The sequence below is a fragment of the Stegostoma tigrinum genome, chromosome 28, assembly GCF_030684315.1.
Source record: "Stegostoma tigrinum isolate sSteTig4 chromosome 28, sSteTig4.hap1, whole genome shotgun sequence".
NCBI classification, from domain to species: Eukaryota; Metazoa; Chordata; class Chondrichthyes; order Orectolobiformes; family Stegostomatidae; genus Stegostoma; species Stegostoma tigrinum.
Window position 1 is genome coordinate 48672697 of NC_081381.1, and position 22820 is coordinate 48695516.

The window sequence follows — 22820 nt, forward strand, 5'->3', positions numbered from 1 at the left end:
TTGGGCAGTGGTAGACAGGAAGGAGAAATGGGAATGGGATGGCTGTTTGGGGAGAATGGATCGAGTATTTGAAGAGACGGGTAGGAGTGTTGAAGGGGGAGAGAAGGAGGGGCATTGGGGAGGGATATTTGGGGATGTAGGGATTTGGGGAGGGTGTTTCTGGGTAGAAGTGGCATTTTGGTTTGGGAGATAGTGAGTAGTTTGGGGGTTAGGATTCGGGAAGGTCTCCTGCGTGCCTTGCACTCTTGACAGTTTCATCAGTGAGATGGGTTTGAAATGATTATTATTTTGATTAGAAGCTGAAGCCGAAACTAAAGCGATTTCCCACATTTTCCGAGTTTGGGACTGCAATCTCCCTTAACTCTTTAAATGCCGGACCGATCCACTCAGTCACAGGATCCGAGAGGCTGGTGAGAATAATCCTCACTCCAACCCCAACCCCCTTCATGACCAGGAGGGACTCCGGGCTCCCGGCTCACAGAGCCGGCTGATTGACAGCTCCGGTCAGGACTACTCTGTCGAAGGGGGGAGTGTACCACAATGTTGCAATAAAATCTTCAACTGTAGCCTTTTGGCTGTCTGTTTAAACACATAAATCTACAGTATAAGTCACAAGTCATGGTTGTTCTTCTCGGGTGGCTGTGGCATTTAGTGGAAAGTTGAAGTTGTATTGACTGTGGACCCCGTGTTCTCTCATCCCTCCCCTCAGCACTGGGACATGGCTCGCTCTGGCTGCAGCCTCTGTCTCCGGGATGGTTCACGCAGCTCGGGCGCTTGCACCTCTCTGCTCACAGCTCCCACCATGGGCATCTGCTGGATATTGTGGATATTGCGTGCTGTTTCTGCCCTGGAAGGTACAGTCCCAACCGGGGAGGGGGTGGGGGTGGGGGCTGTTGTTTATTTGCGGAGTGAAACTTTCTGTATTTTGCTCCGTGCTGACGGTGGAGTTTGAGCGTTAGCATCATGCATGAGAATGATGGAGGCGACCCCAATTGCTGCCACTTAGGGCATGGCTCGCATTTTTCGGAGAAAACACTTCGTCTCCTCTTCTCAAAAACAGCTTCTTGAGTGTATATCACAGCTACAAAGTTGTCTTCTTTTGGTATCCCTATAGTGTGCCCTGATTAATTGTGTGTTTCCTCTGAGCGAGGAATTTGTCATGATTTGAGTGTAACTCGTGGGTAACAGAAAGCTGGACGGTTCTCTCGCCGGTGGTATCCACATCTCCGTTTGTGGTGAGGAGCTTTGGCGCTCATTCTGCAGTTCTCAACATCATTTAAATCACTGGGTTAGCGTGGGTCCCTGTCAGTCACTCGAGTTCCATTGGCAACACATCACTCAGAGGATTAGGAGAGAGAGTGAGCAAAGCGTTGAAGAGAGAAGGTGAATAAAGAATTGGAGAAGGAACGACGAATTAGAGTTTAAAAAGAATTGGAGTGAGAGAGTGAATAAAGAATTGCAGAGGGGGGGAATTGGAGAGAGTGTGAATGGGGAATTAGAGAAACACTGAAAGAGGATTTGGGGAGAGAAAATGAGGAATTGGAGAGAGAGGATCTGGAGGGAGAGAGAAGCTGGAGGGACAGTGAATGAAGAATTGAGGATTGAGAAAAATTGGGAGATGAAGATTTGGAAAGAAGTAATGAGGAATAGGAAAGAGAGTGAATAAGGAACTTGATTAGTTGAGAATTGGTGAGAGGTGCTTGGGGAATTGGAGAGAGACTGAGAGGAACTGATGAGAATAGGTGAAAAAAATGGAGGGAAATTGAGTGAAGAATTGGAGAATATGGCACACGGAATTGGGGGGAGACTGAGAGAAGTTAAAGCGAGACTGTGTGAGGATTAAAACAGTAAACATAATGTCAGCCATGACGGTATTGAATGGCAGAGCTGGGTCAAAGTGCTATATTACCTACAACAGCTCATGAGTGAAACTGTGCCATTTGTGGCCATACTTGTGTAGTTAGTAAATGTCTCCTGGCTTTCTTACTGATGGGCCAGGGATGCTCAAGCCCTCAGGTGCCTCTGCTGACATCTGCCCTGGTGTTGTTCGTGCTATTTGACTTTGTCTCTTCCTCCGGTGTCTGCTCTGCTCATTTCATTTCCGAAACTAAAGGTTGGGAAGGCAATGGAGTGGATTGAGGTTGGGAACTGCTAATTAGAATACAGGGACCAAGCACTTTGAATCAAACTGCTGGTCACTAGACTAATGTGATTTCAGCTAGCTTTTGACATAACAAGGAATAGCTGATATTTTGTATTGAACACTAATTTATTTTTTGTGACAGAGATGCACTGGTTTCCCCTGTTTTCTCCAGCTAGCTGTAATTTACTCAACACTATCATTGCGCCTCTGTATTCCTCAAATCCCTTCTCTTTCATGCATAGACCAAGCAACTGCTGAAATGAATCAATGCTCTCTGCTTCAAACATCCAAGTGACAGTGGTTTTTACATTCTTGCCAGTCTGTGTGTGGGGAATTTCTCCTGAAATTGACATCTGATCTATTAACACATATCTTACAGTTTTTCTTACTGTACCACACATACTGCATTGGTCAGATGACTAGTTGAGCTCATCGATGCCACACAAAAGATTGGTGCAAGGGTTTGCAGCTCTCAGTTCCAATCTTAGGTCTGGTTAGTAATACGTACATGTTTAAATTTTTTTTATCCTTTTTCCATTGTAGGTTTTTACTAAAGTGTCTGAGTCTGGTACTATAGTGGTTATGTTACAGGATTAGTATCTCATCAACCTGGAATGTAATTCAAAGAATGTGAGTTGAAATTCCACCATGGCAATTTGTGAATTTTAATTATTTTTAAAATAACAATGTCCCTATAAGTAAAAGCCCAACTAGCTTATTACTATGTAGAGACACTGCCATTTTGGAAACACCTCTCACCACTCAGCCTCCACACCCCCTAAATTTCCCCTGGTCTGGTAATAAATTTAACTGCAGTCTTGCATTAATATCTAGTCTGTTAATAACCCTCAGATATGGCTGAGCACCTGCGTCAAACCACAATGCAAATAGATGAAAGCTAACTGAACAATGGAAGTCCTTTCACAAAGTCTACTGTAGCTGTTTTAGAAGACACTCTTATTATAAAAGGACAATTATACAAAGAGAATAAATGTCCTTGTCCTAAAAGTGACCAAAAAATAAAAATATAGTTCAAGATTGCATTGATCTTCTGGCAGCTAAATGCCAAATCCCAAACATGGTCCCTGAGAACCCCAAGGTTTTGCCATTCTAACATCCCAAGGAATTACCTGGCCATCTCAATTCCTGACAGCTAGTTTCATTATCACTGAGTCACACAAGACCAGGAAAGATCCTAGAATGAGTAGCTGGTGTGTGATGAGTTAATTGGTTTTAGTTGGTTGTGGGATACCTAGATTAAAGCTGCTTCCTTGCTTCTAGATCAGCCACCTCTCTGGGGATCTCAAAACCCTAAAGCTAGTCACAAATAAAGTGAATAAAGAATTCAGGAGAAACATCTTTACTCAGAGAGAGTTGTGATTGTGGAAATCATTATCATATGGAGTGACTGTGAGCTGAGTAGCACTAGATGCATTTAAATAGAATCTACATAAGTATTTGAGGTGAAACACATTGGAAGGGTGTAGTTAAATAATAAGACGAGGAGCGATGAAGGAGGCTGAAATGACTTAAGCACCAGAAGAGAGCAGTGAGGCTGAATAATTTGTTCCACTGCTGTAAAGTTCTCTGAATTGAATTGCAAATGTTGGAAAAAAAGGGTGTCAGAATAAACCACACAACTAGAGGTCAGTCACCAAGACCTTGATGGCAAGAAACCTTTTAGAAATGATAATCCGGACTAAAATTTAAAACTCACATGCACAAGTGTGGATCCAGAAAGGACAGCCAGCACAAGTCACTGGAAGCCAATCATACGCAACTCTCTTGGTTGCAAATTTTGATGAGGGCAATGCGATTGATGTGGTGTACATGGACTTCCAAAAGTGTTTAAATGATAGCGAGTAAATTTCAACCCATTGTCTAGAAGGAACAGTAGCAGCGTTAAAACTAAGTTGGCTGAGTGACAGGAAATGGACAGTAGCAGTGAACAGTTACTTCTCAGTCTGGAGGATTACATTCTGGTTCAGTACTGTACCAGAATCATTGTTTTTCATGGTATACATTAAAACATAGACTTGAGTGTCTAGAGAACAATTTAAAAACCTGTGGATAACACAAAACTTTCAAGTTTGGTGAACAGTGGCAGTGATTGTATTAAACTTGTAAAGGACATAGACAGACTGGTGGAATGGACAGACACAAAGCAGGTGAAATTTCTTGCAGAAAAGAGTGAAATGATAATGTTTAGAGGAAGGTTGAGGAGAGGTAATTTAACAGAAAGGGCAAAACTCTACAGGAGAGGCATTGTGGAGGGACCTGGGGTCTCTATACACAAATCATTAAAGGACAGTTTGAGAAAGCACTTAAAGGGTCATGTGAGATCCTGATTCGGTATTAATTGATGAATTGTACCAAATTTTGGGCACTATAAAATCAGAAGTCTCTGATTTATGGTAACTGACAGAGAAAGCAAAGGAAATAACAGGAAATACTTTGTAATGCCATGATATGATCCATGAGTAGTTCGGTTCTGTGCACTGGCTATGAGTGCAGTCGAGGCAGATTCAGCTCCCCTTTAACCTGAACAGGTTAAGAAAAGGGGTAAAGGCCGAGTCTGCTATAATGGAGGGCCAACACAGACACAGTGGGCTGAATGGCCTCTCTGTTGTAAGCCTGTTTACAATTCTATGAAATGTATGTATTCATAAATTTATTGAATTAGTATTTTACATTGCAAATTTTGACATGTTATTGAAATAAGGAAAATGTATATGTGTATCCAAGAGGGCTATGTCAGGAGTCCAGAAGTTACGTGGATTTCCATTGTGGCTGCTGTCAACAGTTGTGATGTTCAGTACTACGACAACCTGCTAGTAAAACTTTTAATTCACCGGTTGCGGAAAGTGACAGCAGTCAAGATTTGCTGGGTTGTACAGAGAGTGAGTCAAGATGGTTTTCTCTACACTAGCCCTGAAATTTATTTCCTGCTTTATGCAGTCATTGGCTGCCATTGCATTTTGTGCCAGATTTAATTATATCAGGGATTAGAGACAGCTGCAGACATTTACACGGAGCTGACACAAACCCAGAAAGAAATGATAACTTGAATATGTGTGAGAAAATTGAACGTTTGAGGACAAGTGACAATACAGATTGACAGATAAGTGAAGCATCAAAATGAGCAGGGTTTCATTGAATACTGAACCTTTAGAAAATGGAGACAAAGGAGGTAGCAATGCTTATACAGGATAGGAATGGAAATTGTGAATAGCGATTAAATTTTGAACTTGAAGGAAATTATTGGAATTGTTCCTCATCAGACAGTTTGAGGGGCAGAATTACATCTTTATTTTCTGGTATTTTGAACACTCTCCTGTTTGCTGATTTCTACATTTTATTTTGCATTATATTCTATTTTGATGCATGTACCATTCTACAAGGGTTTCACTCATTGCTATACTAGGCTGCTCCCGTGCTCTTAGCTCCTTTTGTTTCCCTTTGCTCCACTCGACGAATTTCCTTTCAAAATACAGAGGTCTGTTGCAGTATAGTGGCTCGGTTGTAAATTGCAATTGACAGTTTAACTAAGGGGATAGAAAAATACAGCAATTTCAGTTGCCCATGAAAAAGGTACAAGTTTATGTTATTCAACACATGATCCTGAAAGGCATGCTATCATGCCATCTTGTGATGCAAATCAAAATCCAACAGTACAAATTGCTACATACCTTCCTATGGCTTGATTAGTTTTAAAAATTCCAATAATATCAGTGTTGTCTGTGAAGTATCCTAGAACATTTAAATTGTGGACCGTAAACTCCCTACAGCTGATGGTTGACCCAAACCTCACATTGTCTGGCACTTCCCCTTACCTTTATCACAGTACAAATCAGGATGCATGTCAGTAAATAGGCATTGCAAACAGAGAAAAGGTTCAATGATTATAGAATCTCAGCATGCACATATTAAACTAGAAATGACTACAAGACAAAACAAAATGAGAATTATTTTTCCTATGGTGAAGAGTCTGGGCCCGAAACGTCAGCTTTTGTGCTCCTGAGATGCTGCTTGGCCTGCTGTGTTCATCCAGCTCCACACTTTATCTTATTTTTCCTATGTAGGAATAGATTCCACGGAGGATGGCGTAATCAAGCATGTTAAACATCCGTGCAGTATTGTTCTGAATGTGGTGGGGATTAAGCATTAGTGTTGTATGAGATAATATAACATAGAAGCAGAATCAGGCCATTCTTTGCTTTGAGTCTGCTCTAACATTCAATCGTGGCGGATATATTTCTCAACCCCATTCTCTGGGCTTTTCACCGCAATCTTGATCCCCTTCCTCCTCATCAAGTTGCCTATTTCTGTCTTAAATACAGTCAATGACTTGGTCTGCCACAGAAGGCTGTGGCAATGAATTACACAGATTCATTACCCTGTGGCTGAAGAAATTCCTCCCTATCTCAGTTCTAAAGGGTCATTTCCTCACTCAGGTTGTCCCCTCAGGACCGAGAATCTTCAACAAGTCGAAATATCTTCTCTATTTGAAATCTATCCAGGCCTGTCAGTATTCTGTAAGTTTCATTGAGAGCCACCTTAGCCTTCTAAACTCCATGGACTCCAAGCCCAGAGTCCTCAACTGCTTGTCACATAACAAGCCCTTCATCTGCAAGCTCATTCACGTAAACCTATTCTGGACACCTTCCAAGATCAGCAGATCCTTCCTTAGATTTGGAGCTCACAATATTCCAAATGCAGTCTGACCAGAGACTTGTACAGCCTCAGCAGTACATACCTGTTCTTGTATTCTAGTCGTTTCAAAATTAATACAGATGTTGCACTTGCCTTCATATCTGCCAACTGAACAAGTATGTCAACCTTAAGAGAACCCTGAACAAGGACTTATAAGTCCCTTTGTGCTTCAGATTTCCAAAGCCTTTCCCATTTAGAAAACAGTCCACACCTATTCTTTCTACCAAAGTGTCTAACCTCACACTTTCCCACATTGTATTCCATTCTTATTTCTTTGCCCGTTTCCCAGTCTTACCTTCTGCAACCTCCCCACTTCCTCAACTCTACCTGCCCCATTACCCATCTTTGTATCATAGAATCCCTACAGTGTGGAAACAGGCCATTCAGTCCAACAGGTCTGTACCACACTTCCGAAGAGCATCCCACTCAGACCCATTCCCTACCCTTTCATTTCCCATAGCTAATCCACCTAATTTACATGCCCCTGCGCAGTATGGGGCAATTTAGCGTAACCAATCCACCTAATCCACACAGCTGGAAAACTGGAGCACCTGGAGGAAATCTATGCAGACAAGGGGAGAATGTGCAAACTCCAAATAGACAGTTACCTGAGGGTGGAGTCAAACCCAGGCCTCTGGGACTGTGAGACAACAGTGCTAAGCACTGAGGCACAGTCCTGCTGTATGTTCATTGCAGCATGAACGTCTATCTGCATGTGTAGCGTGGAGCTCAAAAGATTCATCAGGATCAGTAAATGACAGCAGAAAGCCCTCTGCTGTTCTTTGAAATAGATCCATGGGATTGTATGTGCCCACCTGAGGGACAAAAAAGGACTTTGTATAGTTCCTCTGAAAGACAGCTCATCCAGTCAAGGACAGTAGTGGGAAGTTGTGAATGGAGTCCGAAGAGATAGGAGAGGCGCTAAAAGAATATTTTTCGTCAGTATTCCCACAGGAAAAAGAGAATGTTGGCGAGGAGAATACTGAGATACAGGCTATCAGACTAGATGGGAAGAGGTTCACAAGGAGGTGTCAGCAATTCTGGAAGGTGTGAAAATAGGTAAGTCCCCTGGGCCAGATGAGATGTATCCTAGGATTCTCTGGGAAGTTAGGGAGGAGATTACAGAGCCTTTGACTTTGACCTTTATGTTGTCATTGTCTACAGGAATAGTGCCAAAAAGCTGAAGGATAGCGCCAAAAGACTGAAGGATAGCAAATGTTGTCCCCTTGTTCAAGAAGGGGAAGAGGGACAATGATGGTATTTACAGATCAGTGAGCCTTACTTCGATTGTGGGTAAAGTGTTGAAAAGGATTACAAGAAATAGGATTTATAATCATCTAGAAAGGGATTTAATTAGGGATAATCAACACGGTTTTGTGAAGGGTAGGTTGTGCCTCACAAACCTTATTGAGTTATTTGAGAAGGTGATCAACCAGGTGGATGAGGGTAAAGTGGTTGATGTGGTGTATATGGATTTTAGTAAAGCATTTGATAAGGTTCCTCACAGTAGGCTATTGCATAAAATACGGAGTCATGGGATTGAGGGTGATTTAGCAGTTTGGATCAAAAATTGGCTAGCTGTAAGAAGACAGAGGGTGGTGGTTGTTGGGAAATGTTCATCGTGGAGTTCAATTACTAGTGGTGTACCGCAAGGATCTGTTTTGGGGCCACTGCTGTTTGTCATTTTTATAAATGACCTGAATGAGGGCATAGAAGGATGGGTTAGCAAATTTGCAGATGACAGTAAAGTTGGTGGAGTTGTGGATAGTGCGGAAGGATGTTGCAGGTTCCAAGGGACGTAGATAAGCTGCAGAAATGGGCAGAGAGGTGGCAAATGGAGGTTAATGCTGAAAAGTGTGAGGTGATTCACTTTGGAAGGAGTAACAGGAATACAGAGTACTGGGCTAATGGTAAGATTCTTGGTAGTGTGGATGAGCAGAGAGATCTCGGTGTCCATGTGCACAGACTCTGAAAGTTGCCACCCAGGTTGATTGGGTTGTTAAGAAGGCGTACTGTTTGTTAGGTTTTATTGGCAGAGGGATTGAGTTTTGGAGCCATGAGATTCCTATTGCAGCTGTACAAAACTCTGGTGCGGCCGCACTTGGAGTATTGCGTGCAGTTCTGATCGCCGCATTTTTGGAAGGATGTGGAAACATTGGAAAGGGTGCAGAGGGTATTTACCAGGATGTTGCCTGGTATGGAGGGAAGGTCTTATGAGGAAAGGCTGAGGGACTTGAGGCTGTTTTCGCTCGAAAGGAAAAGGTTGATAGGTGACCTAATAGAGACATACAAGATGATCAGAGGATTAGATAGAGTGGACAGTGAGAGCCTTTTTCCACGGATGGAGATGGCTAGCACGAGGAGACCTAGGTATAAATTGAGGGGTGATAGATATAGGAAAGATGTCAGAGGTAGATTCTTTACTCAGAGAGTAGTAAGGGCATGCAGCAGTAATAGACTTGCCAAATTTAAGGGCATTTAAATGGTCATTGGATAAATATATGGATAATAATGGGATAATGTAGGTTAGATGGGCTTCGGTTTGGTTTCACAGGTCGGCGCAACACTGAGGGCAAGGGCCTGTACTGCACTGTAGTGTTCTATGTTCTAACAGTGTAATAGTCCTCCAGTATTGCAATGGAATTGACAGCTTTGATTTTTGGACTGAACCCACAATCTTTGGATTCAGAAGCAAGTGTTCTATGGACTGAAAGTGTAGGAACTGCAGATGCTGGAGAATCTGAGATAACGAGGTATAGAGCAGAATGAACACAGCAGGCCAAGCAGCATCAGAGGAGCAGGAAGGCTGACGTTTTGGGCCCAGATCCTTCTTCAGAAATGCCCTCCTATTCACACCCAGCCATTCATTCCCTGCTATTCACACTTAGCTATTCACGCTGTTAATTACACACTGATATCCACTGTCTGCTAATCATGTTCCACTATTACAACCTACTATTGACACCCAGCTAATCTTGCTGCTGTATACCCTTTGATTTTGGTATCCTGCTCCTCACACCCTGCTATTCTTTCCTTATTCATAGCCATTTCTGAAGAAGGACCTAGGCCCGAAACGTCAGCCTTCCTGCTCCTCTGATGCTGCTTGGCCTGCTGTGTTCATCTAGCCCGACATCTTCTTATCTCTGTGCTATGGACTGAGTCACTTTTGAGAAATTCTAGACATTCTTTGTTCTCAACTTGTAGTGGGATCCTGAACCTCTTGTGCCCAAGGATAAAAAATATTTGTTTGGTGTAAAGACGCCTAAAGCACAATCCATGTTCGTAGTTTGAATGTTTACGTTGTATGCACAAACCACATTGATTCACTCCCTGTGATTCACTCTGTATTGACCACAGCCTGCTGTTCACTCCCTGTTGACCACCCTGTTATTCACACACTGCCTTTCACACTTTGCTGAATGGCAACTATTCGTACCCTGCTATTCATACTCTGCTAATCACTGTCTCGTATTCACTCCTTGCTGGTTACACTGTGCTGATCAAGTGTAATTGAAACATAGCTATTCAACCCTGCTATTCCTGCCCTGGTATCCTCACTGCACATACCTTAACAATAACAATACTATTCAACCCCTCCTATTCACACCCAGCCATTCATCCCCTGCTATTCACGCTGGTAATTATACACTGATAACCACTGTCTGCTAATCATGTTCTGCTGTTACAACCTACTATTCACACCCGGCTAATCTTGCTGCTGTATATCCTTTGCTTTTGGCATCCTGCTCCTCACACCCTGCTACTCTTTCGTTATTCATAGTCTGCAAGTCATCCTGCTTTCACTCCCTGCCATTCATGCTCTCCTATTCAACCTACTAATTCACTCCCTGATTTACTCCCTGTTATTGAATACTGATATTCAAGCCCTGATATTTGTAGCTTGCCTTTCATACCCTGCTCGGATCTTGTTATTCGCACCCTGCTACTCACCTTGTTTGTCAAACACTACTATTCAGTGTTATATTCACAATCCATGGATATCCAGTATTCACATCCTCCAAATCACACCACTGTTTGCTTCCTAGATAATAAAATGTGAGGCTGGATGAACACAGCAGGCCCAGGAGCACAAAAGCTGACGTTTCAGGCCTAGACTCAGAAGGGCCTAGGCCCGAAACGTCAGCTTTTGTCCTCCTGAGAGGCTGCTGGGCCTGCTGTGTTCATCCAGCCTCACATTTTATTATCTTGGATTCTCCAGCATCTGCAGTTCCCATTATCACTGTTTGCTTCCTGTTGTTATTCACAACCTGATAGTCATATATAGCTGAGATAACAAGGTGTAGAGCTGGATGAACACAGCAGGCCAAGCAGCGTCAAAGGAGCAGGAAAGCTGACGTTTCAGGCCTAGACCCTTCATCAGAAATTTCTGAAGAAGGGTCTAGGCCCGAAACACTAGCTTTCCTGCTCCTCTGATACTGCTTGGCCTGCTGTGCTCATCCAGCTCTACACTTTGTCATCTCCGATTCTCCAGCATCTGCAGTTCCTGCTATCTCAGTCATATATAGCTATTCGTCGTATAAAGCTGTTCACGATGACTACCTTCCCTGTAATTCAAGCCATGATCTCTAATTCCTGCTAGTCACACCTCACAATTTTCTTCCTCCAATTTATATCCTGCCATTCACTCTCTGTCATTCAACCCTGCTATTCCCGACTGCTATTCACACCCACATAAACACATTGTATTATTATCAATGCTATTAAATCCATGCTATTTACCCAATTGTTTACAGGCTGTTATTTACACCATTGTTATTCCCTTGCTCTTTTGAACCTTGCTACTCCTGACCTACTATTTTTTACCCTACTTTTCATACATGATGTTTACCCTGTTCTTCATGCCTGCTTCATTTACAACATCATTCACATCCTGCTAATAACCCTGTTATTCATATATTGATAAACACCTTGCTGTTCACCTGATATTTAGTCGATGCTATTTCATTTCTACTATTAACACCACTGTTCTCACCCTTTTAATCACACTGTTATTCATACCTTCTGATTCAAACCTTGTACACTGAATCTATACACTGATATTCACATTTAACTAACCTCCCTGCTATTCACAAGCTGCTAGTCTCCCCCTCCTCGTCACAGCTTGTTCTTCACTTATTGCTGTTCACTCTTTGCTATTTGTCCCCTGCTATTTGTTACTAGTATCACCTCCTGCTCTTCATTCCCACCCCTTCACCCTACAATACAGTAGCTAATCACCTTATTATTTACATTTCACTATTCACACTCTAAGGTTCTGGACTTGCTTGCCGAGCCAGCGTGTTTTATTGCAGAGGACTCGTCACCCTGCTAGGGAACATTGTCAGTGCAACTCTGGTTCTGTCCTGCTTGTTATTTATATGTCTTGGTTTGCTGGGGTGGTTGGCATCACTTCCGGTTCTGTTTTTTTTAGTAGTTTGTAGAACGGGTCCAGTTCGGCGTGTTTGTTGATGGAGTTCCATTTGGAATGCCGGGTCTCTAGGAATTCCTGGTCGACCACAACTCAGCCAGACACACTAGCCACCTTACCATACATCAGAGACTTATCCAAGATGATCACAAGACCACTCAACTGCTTGGTATTAGGTTAACCCACAAACCAACAATCACCCTGCGACAGCTACTGACGAACGTAAAGGATCCCATACCCACACCCACTAAAACTAACCTACAAAATACCACGCAAGAATTGTAAGAAACATTATTTATATAGGCCAAACTGGAAGAAAACTGACAATAAGGATACATGGATACTAACTGGCAACCAAGAGACACAACCAATTCTCTCAGGTCTCAGGGACAAAGAAAGACATAAATTCAACTGGGACAACACATTTATAATAGCACAGGCCAAACAGAGAAATGCCAGGGAATTCCTGGAGGCCTGGCATTCCAAACGGATCTCCATCAACAAACGCACTGAACTGGACCCAAACATACAAACCACTGAAAAACAGAACCAGGAGTGATTTCAACCACCCCAGCAAGATGAGGCATATAAATAACAAGCAGATCAGAACATCAACGCTTCACCGGATGGACGCTGACGATGTTACCTCGCATGGTGATGAAACGTCTGAAATCAAACACACCGGCTCAGTGAACAAGTCTACAACCTCATCCGCAGCCTGAGCTACAAATCTTCTCAAAAACATTACTTACACCTTTTTGCTCACAATATGCAATTCACTTCTTGTTCTGCTTGCTATTCACATCCAGCTATTCGCACCTTGTTACTCACTCGCTCCTTTAAACATAGCAACTTTCGCCCTGCTTTTCAAACCTTGATATTCGCTCAGTTCTTCACAGCATTGTTCACGTCCTGCTGATCACCCTGCCATTCACACACTGATATTCAGCCTTGCCATTCATCCTGATATTCAGTTGTTGCTGTTAATCACTGTTATTTACACCACTGTTCACACCCTTCTAATCAAACTGCCATTCACACCTTCCGATTCAAACCTTGCTGTTCACACATTGATATTCACAGCTTGCTAACCTCCTTGCTGTTCACAAACTGCTATTCTCCCCCTGCTGTTGACACCCTGCTATTCACTTCTTTTGTTCACTATCTGCAGTTTGTGTCATGCTATTTCTTCCTGGTATCACACCTTGCTCTGCACACCCACCCCTTTACCCCACTATATACACCCTGCTGATAAAACCCTGATAGTCACAGTTAGCTAATCACCCTAATTATTCACATCCTCGTATTCTCACCTGTAATCCACATATTGCTATTCACTTAGCTGTTTATACCCTGCTCTTCATACCCCGACAGTTGCACCCCACCATTCACTCTCATCCTGTTATTCATTCAGATGTTTATGTCCTGCTGCTTGTTCTAGAACATAGAACATAGAACATTACAGCACAGTGCAGGCCCTTCGGCCCTCGATGTTGTGCCGACCTGTCATACCAATCTCAAGCCCATCTGACCTACACTATTCCATGTATGTCCATATGCTTATCCAATGACGACTTAAATGTACCTAAAGTTGGCGAATCTACTACCGTTGCAGGCAAAGCGTTCCATTCCCTTACTACTCTCTGAGTAGCATCTGATATCACCTCTTGCTCTCATGCTTACTTCGTTAACAATATTAAACACACCCTGCTACTCACTCCAACTTTCAACCTGCTCTTCACACTTAACTAATTCTGTTCACACCCTGCTTTCTGTACAGTGCTACTTGTTCTCTTCCAATGATCCTGCTATTCACTGTTTGCTGTTCGCTCTTTGCTATTCATGTTTTCCATTTTGTGCTCTGATTTCACTTCTTGCTGAGTACATAGTCTCCTTTTACCTACTGTACATACCCTCTGAATCCACCTGCTATTCTCACTGCTGTTCACTCTCTGCTATCCGCTCACTTTTAATCATCCTGGTATGCACATACTGTCAAGTACTCTTCATTACCCACAGTCTGCCATTTGCTCCCTACTGATTTGCTGTTCACTCCCTGTTTGTTATTCCATGCTATTCACTCACTGCTATTCATGTCCTGTGTATTGTGCGTTGCTGTTCACACCATGCCACTCACTCCCTGCTATCCCCTATCTGCTTTCTACTCCCTTCTAATCATCCTTTTCAAATCATGCCTTGCTATTGACTTTCTTCTATTCACATCCTGCTATACACCCCTGGCTAAGATAACAAGGTGCTGGATGAACACAGCAGGCCAAGCAGCATCTTAGGAGCAGGAAAGCTGACGTTTCCGGCCTAGACCCAGAGCTGGGCTGAGAGGTGGCAAATGGAGTTTAATGTGGAAGGGTGTGAGGTGATTCATTCACAGCAGTACACTCCTTGCTATTTTGCATCCTGCTGTTCTCCCCCTTCTATTCACAATCTGCCAATCCCTCCCTGCTATACCCACCCTGCTGTTCAGGGCTCCTTAACACAGTCTGCTATACACACCATGCTATTTACTCCCTGTTTTTTGTGGGTTGTTAATCACACCATACTCATCAATCCCTGCAACTCATGGCCAGCAAACCACTCCCTGCTATTCATGCCCTGCTGATCGCGTTCCTGAGCAATTCATGCACTGCCATTCTCCCCCTCTTAATCACATCCTACTAGGCACGCTCTGCCATATGCCCCCTGCTGTTCACATCCTGCTATTAGCCTCTTGCTCTTCACATTCTGCCATTCACCCTGTGCTGTTCACTCCTTGTTCTTCACATCCTCCTGTTTATGTCCGCTCTTCAAAACCCCTGTTGTTCACCACCTGCAGTTCATTCTAAACTATCCTGTCTAATTAAGGAGACTATCAGAGCTGTACTGAGAGTGGACATCTTGGAGGGCTCATTCAGTGAGATCATGGGTAGAATTTAGGAATAAGAAAGGTGTAATCTCAATGATGGAGTTTTACTATACACCTCCCAACAGCCATCAAGGAGTTAGGGTAACAGAGGTGTAAGCAAATCATGCAAAGATGTAAAGAAAACAACAGGGCTGTGGTAGTCAGTGCTTTTAACTTCCACTGCATTGACTTAGTGTCAGGGTGTTTGGATGGGGCAGAATTTGTAAGGTGCATCCAAGAGTTCTTCTTGAAACAAAATGCAGATATTCCAACTAGGGAAGGAGCCATACTAGACCTCGTACAGGAATGAACTTGACCAGGTAATTAAAGTTGGAGTAGGGGAGCATTTTGGAAACTCTTAAGTTTTAAGCTAGTTGTAGATAAGGTTAGGACTGGTTCTCAGCAGAAAATACTAAATTAGGAGAAAATTAATTACAATAGTGTTGGAAGTAACTGGAGAAAGTAGATAGGGAGTGGCTGTTGGAGGGTAAATCTACATCTGATCTGTGGGAGTGTTTTTAAATGTCAGTTGATCATAGTTCAGGGCCAATACTTTACTGTGAGGATGAAAAATAGGAATGGCAAGCTTTGGGAACCCTGGATGACAAGAGACATTGAAAGTTTAGCCAAAAAGCAAAAGGAAATGTATGCAAGGTTTCAGAAACTGAAATCAGACAAAGCCCTTGAAAAATATAAAGATCGCAGGAAAGAACTTAAACCAGGAATTAGGTTTAGATAGAGGACATGAAATGTCCTTGGCAAGTAGGATTAAGGAGAATCTTAAGGCCCTTTGTTCGTATGTTAGGAACAAGAGGATAACTGGAGAAAGGTTAGGTCCACTCAATGACAAAGGAGGGAACTCGTGTGGAACCAGAGAAAGTGGGTGGGATCCTCAATGATTACTTTGCATTGATATTCACCAAGGGAAAGGGCATTTTGGTCAAATTAGAAGAGAGGTATTTTGATATTCTAGAGCATGTTGATATCAAGAAGGAGGAGGTCTTGGGTGTCTTGAAAAACATGACAGTAGATAAGTCCCTAGGGCCTGATGGGATATGTTGCAAGGGTGAGATTGCTGGGGTTTTGACAAAGATCTTCATATCCTGTCTAACCACAGGCGAGGTCCCAGAAGACTGGAGAAGTGTCAATGTACTTTCTTTGCTTAAGAAGGGCAACAGGGATAATTCAGGAGGTTATTTTGCACCAGTGCCTTACATCAAAGTTGGGGAAATTATCAGAAGAGATTTTTAGGGACAGGACTTACTCATACTTGGAAAATGATGGACTTAATATAGATTGTCAGCACAGCTTTGTGAGGAGAAGAAAGAGATCTTGTTTCACAAATTTGAGATCTTTGATGAAGTGACAAAGATTGTTGAGGATAGGTCTATGGTTGTAGGCTGTATAAACTTTGTTTATTCATCGATATGCTTCATGGCAGACTGGTCTATAAGATTAAGTCACGTGATCCATGGTGAGTTGCTAAATTGTATATAAAGCTTGGCCAAAGAAGTCAGATGAATAATGGAGTGGTGTTTTTCTGACTGAACATCTGTGACCAATGGTGTTCCATGGGATCAGTGCTGGGATCTCTGTTGTTTGTCATATATGTAAATGATTTTGATGAAAATGTAGGTCTGATCAGTAAGTTTGCAGGCGATACAACAGTTGCTGGAGTTCCGAACCGTAAGAATAATTGTCAAAGGATGCAGCAGGACAATAGATCAGTTGCAGAGAAATGGCAGATGAAATCTGATCTGGACAGAGTGTGATGTGATAGCTCCCTGAAAGTGGCAACACAAGTTGAAAAGGTGGTATAGAGGGCATACGGCATGCTTGCCTTCATCCGTCATGGCATTGAATATGAGTGTTAGCAAGTTATGTTGCAGCTGTATAAGATTTTAGTTAGGCCACACTTGGATATTATATGCAGTTCAGGTCCTCACATCATAGGAAGGATGTGGAAGCTTTGGAGAGGGTGGAAAAGAGGGTTAACAGGATATTGCCTGGATTGGAGTATAGTAGCTACAAGGGCAGTTTGGACAAACTTGATTATTTCTGCTGGAATGTTAGAGGCTGAGGGGTGACCTGAGAGAAGTATATAAAATTCAGAGAAGCATTGATAGGGTGGATAGGTGGAATCTCTTTCCCAGGGTGGGAAACAGTAGAGGGAATAGGTTTAAGGTGAGAGAGGGAAGGTTTAAAGGAGATGTGTGAGGCAAATTTTCATGCAGAGCATGGTGGTTGTCCAAAACACGCTGCCAGAGGAAGTGATAGAAGCAGGTACAATTGCTCTGTTTAAGAGGCAATTCGATAGATACATGAGCAGGCAGGGAATAGAAGGATGTGTTCCATGTGCTGCCAGATGGGGTTAGTTTAATTTGGAATCATGGTTGGTGAAAGGCCTGTTTCTGTCATGAACTGTTCGATGTTCATTACACGTCATGTTATATAAACTCTGCTACTGAATCCCTTAGAGAGCTCAGAAGAGCCAGGAGGAGACATGAGAAGTTGTTGGCGGATAGGATCAGGGTAAACCCTAAGGCTTTCTATAGGTACTTAAGGAATAAAAGAATGACGAAAGTAAGATTAGGGCCAATCAAGGATAGTAATGGGAAGTTGTGTGTGGAGTCAGATGAGATAGGGGAAGCGCTAAATGAATATTTTTCAACAGTATTCACTCTAGAAAGCGACAATGTTGTGGAGAATACTGAGATACAGGCTACTAGACTAGGTGGGATTGAGGTTCACAAGGAAGAGGTATTAGAAGTCCTTCAGAGTGTGAAGATAGATAAGTCCCCTGGGCCGGATGGGATTTATCCTCGGATCCTTTGGGAAACCAGGGAGGAGATTGCCGAGCCTTTGGCATTGATCTTTAACTTGTCATTGTCTACAGGAATAGTGCCAGACGACTGGAGGATAGCAAATGTGGTTCCCCTGTTCAAGAAGGGGAGTAGAGACAACCCTGGTAATTATAGACCAGTGAGCCTTCCCTCAGTTGTTGGTAAAGTGTTGGAAAAGGTTATAAGGGATAGGATTTATAATCATCTAGAAAAGAATAAATTGATTAGGGATAGTCAGCACGGTTTTGTGAAGGGTAGGTCGTGCCTCACAAACCTTATTGCGTTCTTTGAGAAGGTGACCAAACAGGGAGATGAGAGTAAACCAGTTGATGTGGTGCATATGGATTTCAGCAAGGCATTCGATAAGGTTCCCCACAGTAGGCTATTGTACAAAATGCGGAGGAATGGAATTGTGGGAGATATAGCAGTTTGGATCGGAAATTGGCTTGCTAAAAGAAGGCAGAGGGTGGTAGTTGATGGGAAATGTTCATCCTGTAGACCAGTTACTAGTGGTGTACCGCAAGGGTCAGTGTTGGGTCCACTGCTGTTTGTCATTTTTATAAATGACCTGGATGAATGCGTAGAAGGATGGGTTAGTAAATTTGCAGACGACACTAAGGTCGGTGGAGTTGTGGATAGTGACGAAGGATGCTGTAGGTTGCAGAGAGACATAGATGAGCTGCAGAGCTGGGCTGAGAGGTGGCAAATGGAGTTTAATTTCGGACAAGTGTGAGGTGATGCATTTTGATAGGAGTAACCGGAAGGCAAAGTACTGGGCTAATGGTAAGATTCTTGGTAGTGTAGATGAGCAGAGAGATCTTGTGTCCATGTACACAGATCCTTGAAAGTTGCCACCCAGGTTGACAGGGCTGTTAAGAAGGCATACAGTGTTTTAGCTTTTATTAATAGAGGGATCGAGTTCCGGAACCAAGAGGTTATGCTGCAGCTGTACAAAACTCTGGTGCGGCCGCACTTGGAGTATTGTGTACAGTTCTGGTCACCACATTATAAGAAGGATGTGGAAGCTTTGGAAAGGGTGCAGAGGAGATTTACTAGGATGTTGCCTGGTATGGAGGGAAGGTCTTACGAGGAAAGGCTGAGTGACTTGAGGCTGTTTTCATTAGAGAGAAGAAGGTTGAGAGGTCACTTAATTGAGACATATAAGATAATCAAAGGGTTAGATAGGGTGGATAGGGAGAGCCTTTTTCCTAGGATAGTGATGGCGAGCACGAGGGGACATAGCTTTAAATTGAGGGGTGAAAGATACAGGACAGATGTCAGAGGTAGTTTCTTTACTCAGAGAGTAGTAAGGGAATGGAACGCTTTGCCTGCAACGGTAGTAGATTTGCCAACTTTAGGTACATTTAAGTCGTCATTGGACAAGCATATGGACGTACATGGAATAGTGTAGGTTAGATGGGCTTGAGATCGGTATGACAGGTCGGCACAACATCGAGGGCCGAAGGGCCTGTTCTGTGCTGTAATGTTCTATGTTCTGTTCTTCACCTCCTATTGTTCACTCCCTTCTGTTTATTCCCTGCTATTCACAGCCTGCTACTATTCATTCCTGCTGTTACATCATCTTGTTTATTCCCTTGCTATTCATGTCCTCCTCTTCACTCCCTGGTACTCACCCCCTACTATTCACATGCTTCTATTCCTTTCCATCTATTTGCACTTTTTTTTTGTTCCCTGCTGTTCAAACTGTGCAATTCACATTTTGTTATTCTCATCCTATTGTTCAGTCCCTTCTATTCACTCCCTCTTATTCCCATGTTGCTAATCCCATCCTGCTGTTCTCTCCCTGGTGTCACATTCTGTTTTTTCCCGTAATGCTGTTTACACTTTGCTATCTACACTCTGCAGTTTGCAACCTGCTATTCATTTCCTGCTGCTAACCTTCCCACCTCCCACCCCATCCCCCCCAGCCCTTTCATTTCTTGTTATTCACACAGTGCTATTCACTCTCTGCATTTCATGCCTTGCTGTTCACTCCCTGCTGTTCAGTCCCACTGTTCACTCTGCTCCCCGGTACTCAAGCCCCGTTATTCATCCTGCTGCATTCCTGCTTCTCATTCCTTGCTATTTACCCCCTGCTAATTGTCCCCTGGTACTAGATTGAAGGTCAGCCAGTTTCAGCCCAATTGTTAGAAAGTTGCTGCTGTCTGCATCAGCATTCATACTGCAAAATTGACGTGTTTGTGGAATCTGCAGTTCAGTTATCCCTTTTGGTACATTCTGCTGTTTGGAACAAACACTTAGATGTAACGAAAACATTTGCAGGGACAGGTGGGTGTGGGTCTGCATGGGATGCTCTTCAGATGGGCGGCGTGGACTTGATGGGCTGAATGGCCTGCTTCCATGCTGTAGGGATTCTATGAATTCTGTGCTCCTATTGCCTGGATACCCAGAGACCCAGACAGAATTAAAAGAACTGTGAATGCCGGAACTAGTCCTGAAGAAGGGTCACTGGACTCGAAACATTAATTCTGCTTCCTTGTCACAGATGCAGCTGGACGAGCTGAGTTTCTCCAGCAGTTTCTGGTTTTGACCCAGAATGGATTGTTATTTGCCAAGCATGATTTATTCTTATGCTCCATGCAGCAATATCTGCAACTGGGGATTGATATTATTAGAACAGAACAGGGAAGTTTTACAAAAAGTTGTTCAAAGTCATGAAGATTTTCCGTAATTTACGACGCTGTTAATCCAAAAACCCAGGTAATGTTCTGTGGAGAGGTGTTTGAATCCCATCATGGCAGATGGTGGAATTTGAACTCAATAAAAGTCTGGAATTAAGAGACTAATAATAACAGATTGGGGCGGCACGGTGGCTCAGTGGCTAGCATTGCAGCCTCACAGCGCCAGTGACCCGGGTTCGATTCCAGCCTCAGGTAACTGTCTGTGCGGAGTTTGCGCATTCTCCCTGTGTCTGCGTGGGTTTTCTCCAGGTGCTCTGGTTTCCTCCCACAGTCCAAAGATGTGCAGGCTAGGTGGATCGGCCATGCTAAATTGCCCATAGTGTTCAGGGGTACGTGGGTTATATGGGGATGGGTCTGGGTGGGATGCTTCAAGGGGCGGTGTGGACTTACTGGGCTGAAGGGCCTGTTTCCACACTGTAGGGAATCTTAAAAAAAACTACATATCTCTTTCAGAAAAAAAACATTTGGTTGACTAATGCCCACTAGGGACAGAAACTGTCATCCTTGACTAGCCCACAGGTGACTCCCAGCCCACAGCAAGGTGGATGACTCTTCACTACCCTCTGGGCAGTTACAGGTGGAAAATCAATGTTGGCTGAGCCAACAATTCTCTCATCCTGTGAATGTGTAAAAGAAAAGAACCAGAGCAGAGACGAAAGTTTTTTTTATTGTTTAACGAGATTAGATTAGGCTCCCTACAGTGTGGAAACAGGCCCTTCAGGCCAACAAGTCCACACTGCCCCACGCAGACACAGGGAGAATGTGCAAACTCCACACAGACAGTCGCCCGAGGTGGGAATCGAACCCGGGTCCCTTGCGCTGTGAGGCAGCAGTACTAACCACTGAGTCACTGTGCCGCCCTAAACTTTTTTTACTTGGAGAATTCTTGCGATTCTCTCACCGAGATATTTGTCAAGGTCAAAAATCGCACAACAGCAGGTGACAGAGTAACAATTTTTTTTGAAGCCACAAGCTTTGGGAGTCTCACTCCTTCTTCAGGTGTCATTGAGAGACGTGGCATCAGACACAGAATTTAGAAGCAAAAGTTCAAAGGTCAAAGAACTGATGCAGTGTTGAACAAACCTAAGATGATTGTTAAATCTTGAATCGGATAGAAAAGATTCATATGCAAATTCACAAATTTCTTCCAAGTCACTTACCTGAGGTAACGAAAGGTTTTATCAGTTCCTCAATATACCAGAAGTGACATCCTAGGTCAGGCAATACATTTTAGGTGTGAGGCCTTGCTTAGAATCTGGCGGTGTATCAACTTAGAGACTGAATGGTTTTATTTCCAAGGTAGGAATTTATAAAATGCCATAACATTTGTGCAGTTGTTGAACAAAATAGAATGTATCTACAATTCCAACATTGCAAATGCAAATTCACTCCATAGATTTATTTGTGTGTGTGTTTGTGTGTGTGTGTGTAACTCTGTGCGAGAGAGGGAGAGAATGTGTACACGTGAGCAAGAGTGTGCGCATGTGACTGTGTGTGAGCGTGTGCATTTGTAGTTTATGTGTGAGGGAGACTTAAAGAGACAGGGTGTGGGCATGTGTGTGCATGAGAGAGAGAATGTGTGTGTGCGTGAGCATGAGAGAGAATGTGAGTGTGCGAGTGCGTGAGAGAGAGAATGTGTGTGCGCATGACGGAATGTGTGTTTTAGATTAGATTAGATTCCCTACAGTGAGGAAATAGGCCCTTCGGCCCAACATGTCCACACCTCCCCTTGAAGCATCCCATCCAGACCCATTCCCCCTATTACCCACACACACCTGAACACTACGGGCAATTTTAGCATGGCCAATCCACCTAGCCTGTCCATCATTGGACTGTGCGCGCATGCACAAGAGAGAATATGTGCGCACGTGCGCATGAGAGAAAGAGAGATTGTGCACACAGCAAAGACAAAGAGAATGTGTACTCGTGTGAGAGAGAGAGAGAGAGAGAGAGAGTGTGCACACATGTAAACGACAGAGTGCGTGTGTGTTTGACTGTGCGTATGTGAGAGTGTGCACATGTCTGTGAGAGAGACGTAAAGAGACTGGGTGTGTGGGAAAGAGAGAGAAAGTGTGTGTGTGTTGGGGGGAGA

The 22820-nt window shown here is 43.4% G+C and overlaps 1 protein-coding gene across 2 annotated transcripts in view; it reads left to right on the top strand.

Moving 5' to 3' along the window:
- Positions 1-519: 519 nt before the first annotated feature.
- The window catches only part of LOC125466639 (ephrin type-B receptor 2), a 761045-nt gene continuing 738744 nt past the window's right edge, over positions 520-22820 (top strand). For both annotated transcript variants that reach the window (XM_048561431.2, XM_048561432.2), the window contains exon 1: positions 520-854. In XM_048561431.2, the coding sequence (XP_048417388.1) occupies positions 719-854 (136 nt within the window). In that variant the 5' untranslated portion in view covers positions 520-718. The remainder of the gene's footprint in view (positions 855-22820) is intronic.